This window comes from Acomys russatus, chromosome 12, assembly GCF_903995435.1.
Source record: "Acomys russatus chromosome 12, mAcoRus1.1, whole genome shotgun sequence".
Classification (NCBI taxonomy): Eukaryota; Metazoa; Chordata; class Mammalia; order Rodentia; family Muridae; genus Acomys; species Acomys russatus.
In genome coordinates, this window is record NC_067148.1 from 39,523,980 (window position 1) to 39,538,258 (window position 14,279).

Below are 14,279 nucleotides of genomic sequence, written 5' to 3' on the forward strand. Positions count from 1 at the left end.
AGGCTCACTTCAGTGTCTCCACCCATGAGCCATCTCTCTCAGCCTTATTTCGCTTTTCTTGAGATCAGCTCTCACTATGAAGCCCAGGCTGGCCTTCAGCTCACGCTTTTCCTGCCTCAGCCTTAGGTGTCGGAACTGTCAGCATGCGCCTCCACACCTGGCTCAGTGGTGCTGTTAGAGGGTAGCTTAAGCCTGAAGGAAACTGAGTGTCCCTTGCGGCAGTCTTTACGTTTTGGGTTGACTTCACATAAGGACTCATCTGCATAATGGAGGAGGAAGGACTGAGGAGACCCACATAGGCGTGCTCCGGCCAGCTGTTGCCTGTTGCTGTTCAGCTGCGCCTTGGTGCTGACATGACTGAGCTAGGTGCACCAGCCCAAGAGAGAGAGGAAGGGCTTCTCTAGCCCCTCAGAAGGAGCCACTTCCTCCTCCAGAAGCCCTCCCAATTTCACTGTGAATAGACTGCCCTTACTTGAAGGCTTCCAGCCTCTGCCGCTCAATCTCTTCACTTTTCCAATTCTTCTTGGATGTCATGGCCACTGGTTTGGAGCACTTGACCCAGGCTCATGGCCAATTTCTTCTTGTTTTCTTCAGTTTTATCTAGAGACTTCTGTAGCAGCTCCATCTGAAAGGGAGAAGAGTGCCTGTGAGTTCAGGGTGGTCACTAGAATGGTTTTTATTCGTTACACTCTGTAAGTGGCACCAAAATTATCAGTTGGAACTAGAAAGAAACCCTGTAGGTAAAATATAAAACACACACACATACACACACACACACACACACACACACACACACACACACACACACACCACTACCACCACCAACAAATACAACAGCAACTTATAATGCATATTACTTGAGAGATTCTCAGAAGACAATTCCATCTGAGATCAGAGCGCTCGGAGAGCAGAGCTGGCTTACATTACCTTCATTTTCAAGAGCCCCTCCAGATAAACTAGTCTCTTACTGATTCTATCACTGTCTCGTTCTCTAGGAGATTAAGAACTGGCAACTACTCCTTGCATATTCTACCCAAACCAGGCTTATTTAGGGCTACTGAAGTGGCTCAGAGGGAAAGGCACCTGCCACCCAGCTTGCCACTTGAGTTTAATGACCTGTACCCACAGGAGAAAATGGAGCCCTACAAGTTGCCATATGACCTCCACACATGTGCCATGGCACACAAGTGCTCAGGCCTCGAAGTAAACATTGAAAGTCTTGCTCATGTTTGTTACATATATGCACGTGTGGATACACAGTTAGTGGGTGCAAGTCTTCTCATGAACAGGGTCACCAGCTACCTCTGAGATTATACGTTGTTTTCTAAGGATTTAACTCCTGGAATAACCTGTGTATTAATAAATGAGAATATATAATGGACAATATAAGACAAAAATCAGTCAAAACTATGCAATTTATTTCATATTTCCTATTCATAAGTATGCCACAGTCCAGGATTCTTTTTTAAATTTTATTTTATTAATTTATTCTTACTACATCTCAATTGTTATCCCCTCCCTTGTATCCTCCCATTCCTCCTTCCCTCCCATTTTCCCCTTACTCCCCTCCCCTATGACTGTGACTGAGGGGGATTTCCTCCCCCTGTATATGCTCATAGGGTATCAAGTCTCTTCTTGGTAGCCTGCTATCCTTCCTCTGAGTGCCACCAGGTCTCCCCATTCAGGGGACGTGGTAAAATATGAGGCACCAGAGTATGTGTGAAGGTCATACCCCACTCTCCACTCAACTGTGGAGAATGTCCTATCAATTGGCTAGATCTGGGTAGGGGTTTGAAGTTTACGGCCTGTATTGTCCTTGGCTGGTGCCATAGTTTGAGCGGGACACCTGGGCCCAAATCTGCCTATCATGATGTTCTTCTTGTAGGTTTCTAGGATCCTCTGGATCCTTCAACTTTGCCATTCTCCCATGCGTCTCTCATCTAGAGTCCCAATAGGATGTCCTCCCCTCTGTCCCAGTTTCCTGGTTAATGAAGACTTTCATGTGACATGACACTTTGAATAGTATGCAGATATAAGTGAGTATATACCATGTCACTCTTTCTGCTTCTGGGTTAACTCACTCATTATGATCATTTCTAGTTGAATCCATTTGTCCACAAATTTCGGGAATTCCTTGTTTTTAATAGTTGAGTAGTATTCCATAGTGTAAATGTACCACAGTTTCTTTATCCATTCTTCTACTGAGGGACACTAAGGCTGTTTCCATGTTCTGGCTATTATGAATAAGGCTGCTATGAACATGGTTGAGCAAATTTTCTTGTTGTGTGCTGGAGCATCTTCTGGGTATATTCTAAGGAGTGGAATAGCTGGGTCTTGAGGAAGCCCTATTCCCAGTTTTCTGAGATAGCACCAGATAGATTTCCAAAGTGGCTGTACTAGTTTGCGTTCCCACCAGCAACGAAAGAGTGTCCCTCTCTCTCCACATCCTCGCCAGCATGTGGTGTCTCTTGAATTTTTGATCTTAGCCATTCTGATAGGTGTAAGATGGACTCTCAGAGTTGTTTTGATTTGCATTTCCCTGATGACTAAGGAGGTTGAGCATTTCTTTAAGTGTTTCTTAGCCATTTGATATTCCTCTGTTGAGAATTCTCTGTTTAGTTCCAAGCCCCATTTCTCAATTGGGTTATTTGGTTTAGTGGTGTTCAATTTCTTGAGTTCTTTATATATTTTGGATATTAGACCTTTGTCAGATGTAGGGTTGGTGAAGATCTTTTCCCAGTCTGTAGGCTGTCGCTTTGTTCTCTTGACAGTGTCTCCTGCCTTACAGAAGCTTCTCAGCCTCATGAGGTCCCATTTATTAATTGTTGACCTTAAGGCCTGGGCTGTTGGTTTTCTGTTCAGGAAGTTGTCTCCTGTGCCAATGTGTTCCAGGCTCTTCCTCACTTTTTCTTCTATCTGACTTAGTGTCTCTGGTTTTATGTTGAGGTCTTTGATCCACTTGGATTTGAGTTTTGTGCAAGAAGACAAATATGGGTCCAGTGGCATTTTTTTACACATAGACATCAATTAGACCAGCACCATTTGTTGAAGATGATATCCTTTTTCCATTGAATGGATTTGGCTTCTTTGTCAAAAATCAAGTGACCATATGTGTGTGGATTCATATCTGGGTCTTCAATTCGATTCCACTGATCAACCAGTCTGTTGCTGTGCCAGTACCATGCTGTTTTAATTACTGTTGCTTTATAGTACAGCTTGAGATCAGGTATGGAGATTCCTCTGGATGATCTTTTATTGTACAAGATTGTTTTAGCTATTCTGGGGTTTTTGTTTTTCCATATGAAGTTCAGAATTGAGCTTTCAATGTCTTTAAAAAATTGTGTAGGTATTTTGATAGGGATTGCATTGAATCCGTAGATTGCTTTTGGTAAGATGGCCATTTTTACTATGTTAATTCTCCTGATCCATGAGCAAGGAAGATCATGCCATCTTCTCAGGTCATCTTCAATCTCTTTCTTCAGAGTTTTGAAATTTTTTTTCAAACAAGTCCTCCACTTGCTTGGTTAAAGTAACTCCTAAATATTTTATATTGCTTGTGGCTAATGTGAAGGGTGTAGCTTTCCTAATTTCTTCCTCTGTAAGCTTGTCATTTGTGTATAGGAAGGCTACAGACTTTTTTGAGTTAATTTTGTATCCAGCCAATTTGCTGAAGGTGTTTATCAGCTGTTGGAGTTCTCTAGTGGAATTTTGAGGGTCACTTATGTACACTATCATATCATCTGCAAATGGGGATAATTTGACTTCCTCCTTTCCCATTTGGATACCCTTGATCTCCTTTTGTTGTCTTATTGCTCTGGCTAGAACTTCGAGTACTATATTGAGGAGATATGGAGAGAGTGGGCAGCCTTGCCTTGTTCCCGAGTTTAGAGGAATTTCCTTGAGTATCTCATCATTTACTTTGATTTTGGCTATTGGCTTGCTGTATATAGCCTTTATTATGTTGAGGAAAGTGCCTTGTATCCCCATCTCTCCAGAACTTTAAATATGAATCGGTGTTGGATTTTATCAAATGCTCTCTCTGCATCTAAGGAGAAGATCATGTGGTTTTTTTATTTTCAGTTTGTTTATATGGTGGATTACATTGATGGATTTCCATATATTAAACCATCCCTGCATGCCTGGAATGAAGCCTACCTGGTCATGGGGAATGATATCTTTGATGTGTTCTTGGTTTTTTTTTTTTTTTTTTTTTTTTTTTGCAAGTATTTTATTGAGTATTTTTGCATCAACGTTCATAAGAGAAATTGGTCTGAAATTCTCTTTCTTTGTTGGGTCTTTGTGAGGTTTAGGTATCAATGTGACTATGGCCTCATAGAATAAATGTGGTAATGTTCCATCCATTTCTATCTTTTGGAGTAGCTTGAAGAGTATCAGTATTAGTGCCCCCTTGAAGGTCTGGTAGAATTCTGCACTGAAATCATCTGGCCCTGGGCTTTTTTTTTTTGGGTTGGGAGACTATCAATGATTGCTTCTATTTCTGTAGGTGAAATGGGACTATTTATCTTGTTTATCTGTTCTTCACTCAATTTTGGCAAGTGAAATTGATCAAGAAAATTGTCTATTTCCCTTAGATTTTCAAATTTTGTGGCATCTATGCCTTCGAAGTAGGATCTTATGATTCTTTGTATTTCTTCAGTGTCTGTTGTTATGTCTCCCTTTTCATTTCTGATTTTGTTGATTTGGATACTGTCTCTCTGCCTTTTAGTTAGTTTGGCTAATGGTTTGTCTATCTTGTTGATTTTCTCAAAAACCCAGCTCTTGGTTCTTGTTGATTCTTTGGACTGTTTTCTTAGTTTCTAATTTGTTAATTTCAGCCCTGAGTTTGATTATTTCCAGACGCCTACTCCTCTTGGGTGTTTCTGCTTCTTTTTTTTCTAGGGCTTCCAGCTGTGTCGTTAAGTTGCTTATGTGCGATGTTTCCAATTTCTTTTTAAAGACACTTAGTGCTATGAATTTTCCTCTTAGCACTGCTTTCAATGTATCCCATAAATTTGCGTATGTTGTTCCTTCATTTTCATTGAATTTCAGGAAGTCCTTGATTTCTTTCTTTATTTCTTCCCTGACCCAGGTATCATTTAGCAGTGAGTTGTTTAGTTTCCATGTATGTGTAGGCTTTTTGTTTTTCTGTTGTTGTTGAATTGCAGCCTAAGACCATGGTGATCTGATAGGATACAAGGTATTATTTCAATCCTCTTGTATCTGTTGAGGCTTGCTTTGTGACCTACAATATGATCAATTTTGGAGAAGGTTCCATGGGGCGCAGAGAAGAAGGTATATTTCTTCTTGTTTGGGTGAAAGGTTCTATAGATATGTTAGATCCATTTGATTCATGGCATTGGTTAATGATGTTATTTCTTGGCTTAGTTTCTGTTTCAATAACCTATCCTTCAGTGAGAATGGGGTGTTGAAGTCTCCCACTATTATTGTGTGGGGATCGATGTGTGGTGTAAGCTTCATTAGCAGATCTTTTACAAATGTGGGTGCCCTTGTATTGGGAGCATAGATGTTCAGAATTGTGATGTCATCTTAGTTGACTTTACCTTTGATGAGTATGACGTGTCCTTCCTCATCCCTTTTGATTAATTTGGTGGAAAGTCTATTTTGTTAGATATTAAAATGGCTACGCCTGCTTGCTTTTTGTGACCATTTGCTTGGAATATTTTTTTCCAACCTTTTACCCTGAGGTAATGCCTATCATTATGGGTGAGATGTGTTTCTTGGATGCAGAAGAATGTTGGATCTTGTTTATGCATCCATTCAGTTAGTCTGTGTCTTTTTATTGGAGAATTGAGACCATTGATGTTGAGAGATATTAATGACCAGTGACTGTTAAGAGTCTTAATTTTGATGTTGGTTGCGGTCAAGTGTTTATGTAGTTGTGTTTTTGTCATGGTACAGTTATCTATTTCCTGAGTAGTTTTGGTTGTAGCTTGTCCCTTTGGGATGGAGTTTTCCTTCTAGTACCTTCTGTAAAGTTGGATTTGTGGATAGGTACTGTTTGAATTTGTTTTTGTCATGCAATATTTTGTTTTCTCCATCAATGGTTATTGATAGTTTTGCTGGGTAAAGTAGTCTGGCCTGGCATCTGTGGTCTCCTAGGGTTTGTAGGATCTCTGTCCAGGCCCTTCTGGCTTTTATGGTCTCTGCGAGAAGTCGGGTGTAATTCTGATAGGTTTGCCATTAAATGTTATTTGGCCCTTTTCCCTTGCAGCTTTTAATATTTTTTCTTTGTTCTGTATGTTTTATGTTTTGATTATTATGTGAGGGGCAGTTTTTCTTTTCTGGTCTAGTCTATTTGGTGTTCTGTAGGCCTCTTGTATGTTTATAGGCATCTCTTTCTTTAGACTGGGGAAATTTTCTTCTATGATTTTGTTGAGAATAATTTCGGGGCCTTGAAATCTGATATCTTCTCTTTCCTCAATGCCTATTATCCTCAGATTTCTCCTTTTTATGGTGTCCTTGATTTCTTGGATGTTTCGTGTCAGGATTTTTCCAGATTTAGCATTTTCTTTAATGGTTGATTCAATATCTGTGATTGTATCTTCTAGCCCTGAGATTCGTTCTTCCATCTCTTGGATTCTGTTAGAAAAGCTTGCCACTGTGTTGCTTGCCATCTTCTCTGAGGTTATCACGTTCTCGTTTTTCTTCTGTCTGTGTGTTTATCATTGAATCCATTTTCATCTTCAGATCTTGAACGGATTTTTTGATTTCTTTCATCTGATTGTTTGTATATTCCTGAGTTTCTTCCATTGCCTCTTTATAGGTCTTCAGAGCTTGAACCGTTTTATTTATTTCTTTCATCTGGTTGGTTGTATTTTCCTGATTTTTTTCCAGTTCCACTCTATGGGCTTCTTTTATGTCTCTCACCTGTTTGGCTGCGTCTTCCTGCATTTGATTACGAATTTTATTTGTTTCCTCTATTATCATCCTCATTACTAAGGATTTGAGGTCATTTTCTTGTATTTCCATTGTGTTTGAGTTCTCTGGGTTGTTTTCTTTGGGATATCTGGGAGCTGGAGACGCCATATTGTTTTGAGTTTTTTGTGTATGCTTTTACGTTGTCCTTTAGACATCTTGCCATCTCTGTTTTTGTTGGGTAGCTTCCAGAGTTGGGTGGAGGGAGTCTGATGATAGATTCACCTATTTTCTCACAATTTCCCTAGGCTGGAAGCTCTGATGCTTCACTGGTGTGGGTGGCAGGAGGCTAGCCCTGTCATTTTGGACTCTCACAGCCAGTGATCCTCAGCTCCCCTGTACTGTGAGTCCTGCAATTGTCCTGGGTCTCTGAATGTGCATTGGTTTAGGTCAAAGTGTCCACAGCCTTCTGGGTCCCCTGCCAAGACCAGCCAGAGACACTGGGCCCAAACCACGCACCAAGCTCCGCTAGATTCTCAGGGCCCGAACCGTCTGCTGAGCTCAGTTAGGGACTCTGGACCCAATCTGTGCACCGAGCTCAGCTAGGGACTCTGGGCCCGAAATGCACGCAGAGTCCAGCCAGAGATTCCGGGCTGGGACTGCACCCCAAGCTCAGCTAGGGTCTTTGGGCCCAAAGCGCGTGCTGTGATCAGTTATAGTCTCAGGGCCCCAACCCCCACCAAGCTCAGCCAGGAATTCTGGACCCAAACTGCACACAGGGTCCAACCAGAGTCTCAGAGCCGAGACTGAGCAAAAAGCTCAGCTAGAGTCTCTGGGCCAATCTGCCCGCCAAACGCAGTTAGGGACTCTGGCCCCAGACCACATGCTGAGCTCGGCCAGAGTCTCAGGCGTAGAATTGCGCACTGATCTCAACAAGGGACCCACACTGTGCACTGAATTCAGCCAGGGACCCTGGGCCTAAACTGGTCGGGAGAGTCCAGCCAGCGTCAGTGCCACGATTGCGCTCAAAGTTCAGCTAGAGTCTCTGGGCCCAATCTGCCCACCAGGTCCAGCTAGGGGCTCTGGGATGAAACTGCGCGCTGAGCTGAGCCTGGGTCTAAGGGCCGATATGCACACTGAACTCAGCTAGTGCCTCAGCAGTGGAACTGCACGCTGAGCTGATCTAGTCTCTGGCAGAACTGCGCGCTGAGCTGAGCTAGCATCTCCGGCAGAACTGCTCGCCGTGCTCAGCTAGTGTCTCCGCAGCAGAAGTGTGCCCTGAGCTGAGCTTGGATCACAGGGGCCAAACTGCGTGCCGAGTCCAGTTTGGGTCTCAGGTCACGAGCCATGAGCTAAGTTGAGCTTGGGTCATGGAGCCCACACCGCGAGGCGCGGCCCAAATCCTGCCCAGAGACCCCTCTCCCGCAGCAACTCCTACTGGCCACCACACCAATTGCCTCTGCCAGAGGGCTCCGAGTTGCAAACCTCAGCTGCTGCCGCCGCCGCCGCCACCGCCGCTGCTGGTGCCTCTGCTGCTGCCGTTCTGGTCCGAGAAAATCCGCGCTCCTCCCGTGGATACGCACATAGGTCCTCTGCACCCTGGTCCCTTCGAACTGCGGAACACTCCTGCTGCAGTGGTGGGGGGACCTCGGTGTTCCTGGTTCAGAATTATGTGCAGTTCCCTGAATTGTTTACTGGAGCTTCTAAACACGATCCACACTGCTTGCCGCCATCTTGGATCCTCCTGCTTTACCCCAGGATTCTTAACTGAATGAAAAGGAACTTCCTCTGTTTCATTTCATTTTTCTGAAAACTAATGTCACAGTAAACTGAACCGGTGTTGCCGGCTCTGAGCCTGGCCTCTACCTCGCTGCTGTGCTGGGCCTCCACATCAGCATCCTGGTCTGCCACTGGTCCACTTCTGCTTCAAGCTTATGTACTATTCATTGATTTAGAGACCTAAAATTAGAAGCATAAAAGAGACGACTGTAAGGAAGGGCACAGGAACGATGATACACCTTTCATTGGGGAGCTCGGACGGCACTATTAGTAGCTGCACATGCTCAAAACACCAGAGAGGTGATAGGTAACAATCATAGTTTCATTTTGGGGGCAGGGAAGGAAGGCTCCTGAGGAGTTAAAAATCCTGACCATGTATCAGGCTATGGGCCTGCACTTTGACTGACCTCTGGAGTGCCAGTTTAGTATATGGTTTTACCTTTTGGGGAAGGGTTGGCCTGCTGTTGCTTCTAAATATAATAGCTACTTTGAAATGTGCTGTGACCAGTAAACGATATTTTATATACTATTCTTTTGCCTTTTTAAAACTTAAGGTACGATATAACACTTTTATAACATGCCAAGATAAAGATAAGCACATGAAGAAAATACTATTCACTTGTTTTCTCATAACATAGAAGCAATATAAACCTGTAGTACACATAATATATTCCAGAGGCATTACCAGCCTCAGAGCATTTTTTCTTAGTACAAAAAATATTAAATGTATTTTCTTTATTTTTAATTATTGCTTTTCATTTTATGTAATTTTGAAACATTCAATGAAGTTCACTAATAAAACACAGCTAAAAGTGTGTCTCAGGCTGATTAACCTAAAATAATTATTAACCTTGGCATTAGGCTTGAATGGTGCAGAGAGTAACAAGGCTAAGAAAGTCCATGAACTTCAAGAACACATTTTCCTTTATGTCACACTAGCATGGGCAACTTCTTTTGTTTTTTTAAAGACAGGGCTTCACTGTGTAGCCCTGGCTGTCCTGGAACTCACTATATGGACCAGGCTGGCCTCGAACTCACAGAGATCCACTTGTCTCTGTCTCCGGGGTGCTAGGATTAAAGTCATGTGCCACCATACCAGACTTGCAACTTGGACGTTAGCAAGCTTTCTAGCTGCATGCTTAGCCCCTAACCTGTTAGCTCTTTCAACACCATTTTAATAGTTTTTCAAAATAAAAGGTACTCAAGAGACTTCATGTTCTCCCTTAACATGGCCAGAACATAAGTGTAGTACCTTTCCTTCTTGAGGCCGGTGATCTCTGAATCCTGCTGCCTGAGCTCTCCCTGGACTTTCTCCAGAGCTCCCTGCATCTTAACTGTGAGAAGCTCAGATGTTTTCCAGCATGACTGTAACTTTGCAGTTGTCTTTTTTAGTCTCTGCTAATTGTTGCTGAAAGTTTCCCACCTAGAGGAAAATGAAACAAGGCAGAAAAGGGGAAAGCACATTTCACTTTTGTTTCTTAAGTTACTGTGCTTTGAGAAAAAGAAAAGCAGTCTTTGGGAAATGTCGCTGCTCCCTCACTACTGCCACTGCACAGCACACAGTTAAGAGAACACACTGGGGCCAACAACTTCTTTGGTTCAGAGGAGATCTTGGGCAAGTGTGCTCAGCTGTCTTCTGATGGGCTCAGAAAACACTATGTCTGAAATTATCTGAGGATAAAAGACTGGGGGAAAAAGTGAAGCTGCTAACGAATGATGTACCGTGTGTGTGTGTGTGTGTGTGTGTGTGTGTGTAGGGTTGAGGTGTGGATAGAAGAAGAGATGAAAATGTGGCACACATACACAATGGGATATTATTTAGAGACAAGAATAATAGATTTCTGTCATTTGTAGGAGCATGATGGAAATGGTGGACATTGATTGAACTGAAATAACTCAGGCATAGAAAGATTCATATTGTATATGGTCACTTAAATGTGGAAGTTAAAACCTGGTGTCAAAGAAGGAGAACATGGTGGCTGCTTGAACCTAGGAAAGCTAATAGAGGACGGACATAGATGGTTAACCAGTACAGTGACGCTACTGGATAGGAGGGAACTCCTAATTGTTCTTAAACTACAAGAAGATAACATATCTTCTAAGAATTAGTTGACGGTTTCACAAATACACAAATCAAATGATAAATGTGAGGTGACAGACATGCCAAGAGTATCCTGGTGAAGGAGAGATAAACATCCTTTTGTGTTTAGATCACAGTGTGGGATGTGAAAAAGACTTGGGAGAAAGCAGGGGACATTTATCCCCTTAGAAGCCAAACCACCAAGTGGGGGAGATTGGTTGTTAACCAACCGAAAAACATCCTTGAGCAAATTCTGAGAGGAAATATAAATGTAAGCCAAAAATAGGAGGGGGCCTTTGGAGACTTGGGATAGTTTTGGCTGTTCATTGCTCCACTTCGAGACGCTCCTAGAGAAAACTGCTCCTAGAGGGAAGGCTTCGAGGCTCCAGGCTCTGGGTTCCGGTTGCTCCATGTTCCAGCAGAAGAAATCCTGCTGACTATGCCAGGAGAATCATTCCTCGGAACTGATATCCTTATGGTTTCATTATTGTGTTCTTTAATCTCCTTTTCTTATTGTTTTAGGCTAGTCGGGTTATAAGTAATGTACTCTCAGTTAATAAGTCCATAATAAAATTGTTAAGAAAATTGAGCCTACATCCTTGTATAATTGTTACAAGATGTACTAAATGTAGATGTACTAAAGTAAAATGTCATATAAAACACACAGTTATAATGTGTGAATGAAAAGTGTGATACATTTGTAAAGATGTTTGGGAGGGGCCTTGCGTTCCTGCTAAGTCACACAGGAACACTGTGAAGAAGTGTCACAGCAAGGCAATACCATGCTAAGCACAGAGAGGAGGCTGGACAGGAGGGCAAAAACCTGTAAGCCCAGCCCAGGATCAGGGAACACAAGGGACTAACAGGAGAGACACTCTCAGACCAGCCTGGCTACACAGTCAGACCCTGTCTCAAAAAGCAAAAGAAACTAGGTAAGTAAAAGCCCCACAGAGGGTGATTGCTCCCAAGACCAGATGGATTTAATAGAAAACAGTCAGACTTTTGTTATAGTAATTACAGTGCATTGCTATGGGAAAATATACAACCAATCTAACCCTTCACTGATCACAGCCCCTCTTTCAGTGAATGGGAGTGCAGCTTGTCAGATTTTGCACTCCCTGGTCACAGGTGGGCTCTCTTGAGAGGACCCCTTGCCTTGTTGCTCTTCCTGTCCTCCAAAGCCTCCAGGTCCCCGCTCAGCTTCTGGCTCTCTTTCAGGGCAGCATCCAGACACTTCACTGCTTGGGCCAGCTCTTCCTCAGTTTCCCCAAGAATAGATCTCATCTTGAAAAGAAAAAATAAATAATGTATAACTTAAAAAAAAAAAAAAAACACAAGTCAATGATTGTAATAAGGCACAGCCATTTAGAAAACAAACATGATTAAATTAAATATGCATATCCATTTGAGTAAATAAGCCATGTCCATTAGCTGCTAATCACTTTACAAAAGACTACAAATTCTTTTCTTTCTTTTTTGTTTTATATTTTGTTTATCAAGACAGAGTTTCTCTGTGTAGCCTTGGAAGCCCTGTACTTGCTTTGTCAACCAGCCTGGCCTCACAGAGATCCACCTGCCTCTGCCTCCCCAAGTGCTGGGATTAAACATCTGCTGCCATGTCACCCGGCTAAGACTACAAATTCGTAACAACAATAACAAAATCAGTAAATAAACATGGATAAACCTAACATGTAACTCCATTCGATTCAAACACAGACACAAGAAGAGTAGGACTATGGGAGCTGAATGTTTACAACTTTAGAAAATGCAAGCAATTCCAGACTGAGATGGAGATAGGAAGCTGAGGCAGGGAGGCTGGCAAATAAGACAGGTCAAACAGCTCTGGTCCAGAAGAGATAAAGATGGGAAGAGGAAGGGAATCAAGGGGAGTGAGACAGCAGGGGGAAAGTGCAGGAGACAGAACACTGAGGTCTGGAGAGGAGCAAGCAACACCCGCCTTCAGTCTGGCTCCCTGGGTGCGGCAGGGGAATCAAAAGCCTTGTCCAAAAGATGAGGCGGCAGCAGGCCCTGTTGAGACGAAAGGATCCGCTAACCACTGGACCAGCCTCCAGCCCATTGATACCTCTGGCGAGATAGCCATTGTCTCTGTTCTGCGCCTCTCTGTTGGAACACAGTCCAAGAATGGAGTCACATGAGGGGAATGCTGAGGGCTTTGTGAGAAAACTCCAAGAAAAAACAAGACGAGTCTGGTGACCTCGGCTTCTTCAACAACACAGACTTGTTCCTGGAATAGGATTTCATGTCGCTCCCTGGTATGGTGGATAAGAGTGAGTTTACTTCAGCTGTTGTTATCCATGCGCCTCTGTGGAAAAATAGGTTTTACCACGTACAGCTTGTCCTTGTGATTGAACACCTTAATTCATGTGATTTTTCTAAACTGTCAGGGTATAAATTGTCTGACGCTCTGAATAAAGTGGGCTGTTTCATGGGACTGAAGTCCACCTGACTTTTAAGCCCTGCTCTCCCAGGTTAACACCACCCGCTGGAGCTATAAACTACCCCCCAAACCTCACAGCAGTGGCTAGGTGTCACCTAGAGGAGGAACTACCTTTAAGACTGTGCTGCCCTCAGAGCCTAATAAAAGGAGTCCTCAGAAGCCAAGCAGCCTCAAGAGGAGTTGAAGTATGGCAGGCCCCACCTGGGCGGTGGAGGGTTCAGTGACGGGAGTACTGCCCTTCGTTCCTGGGACCTCAATCTATCACCCAAGGATAAATGAAGAGTCCTGCAGCCCTGGGCTCGGTGTAAACAGGTGACTTTGTCTTCTGAAGGCATCTGTCTGTAGGGCTCACTTTTGGTAGCACTGACTGCTCTGCACACCACTGGAGTACTGCATGCACTTCAGCCTCGTCCCCCTGGCTGCGGTTTTAGTCCTAAGGATTTGGAAGCACAGAGCCTGGCCCTCTCGTACAGGTCTCTGCTTTGCTTGCTTGGCACACCCTGGAGCACACTCAGTGTGGTCCTCTGACTACAACACTAGCCACTAGTAAACCAAGGAATCCAATGATACGGAAATCTGCTGGGACAAGACTCAAAGCTAACGGTGGTCAGCACAGGCTCTGGTCCACAGGGGAGGGACATTCCTAAAGACAGTGCTGTGTGACATCTGACTAGTCCTAAATGGTGGGAAAGACAAACTTTACCTGCATCTTTCTACTTGACAAGACAATTTTATAGGACCCAGAAAGAAGCTGATCCAGGACTTCATCTTTTTTCTGCCCCATGTATTCCCTATTTAGAAAAATATTTTTAGTAGTATTTTTTACTTTGCTTCACTTTTTAAAATTATAGTTGTTGTTGTGTGTGTGTTGTGATGTGCAATGTGTGATGTATGGCTGTGTGCCACAGCACACTTGTAGAGAGGTCAAGGGGACAGCTTTGTTGAAACAACTCTCTTCTTCCTCCTTACCAGGGGTTCCAGGGATCAAACTCAGATCATCGGGCTGTGTGGTAAGTGCCTTTATTACCGAGTATCTTCTTTGTTGTATTCATTTATTATTTCCACTTTTACCATGAACAATTTTGG

At 43.3% G+C, this 14,279-nt stretch overlaps 1 protein-coding gene across 1 annotated transcript; it reads right to left on the reverse strand.

The window, feature by feature from the left end:
* Positions 1–387: 387 nt before the first annotated feature.
* On the reverse strand, positions 388–12,019 carry LOC127196076 (coiled-coil domain-containing protein 150-like). The gene is made up of 2 exons (XM_051153666.1): positions 11,891–12,019; positions 388–625 (listed from the first exon to the last, which is right to left on the reverse strand). The coding sequence occupies exons 1-2, from the start codon at positions 12,017–12,019 to the stop codon at positions 506–508; spliced, it is 249 nt and encodes an 82-aa protein (XP_051009623.1). The 3' UTR covers positions 388–505.
* Between the last annotated feature and the right edge of the window lie 2,260 nt (positions 12,020–14,279).

Coding starts and splice junctions, on each gene's coding strand:
- LOC127196076 (XM_051153666.1), bottom strand. CDS start 12,019: ATGAGATCTATTCTTGGGGAAACTGAGGAAGAGCTGGCCCAAGCAGTG. Junction 626..11,890: donor AGGACAGGAAGAGCAACAAG/GCAAGGGGTCCT, acceptor TCTCCCTTTCAG/ATGGAGCTGCTACAGAAGTC.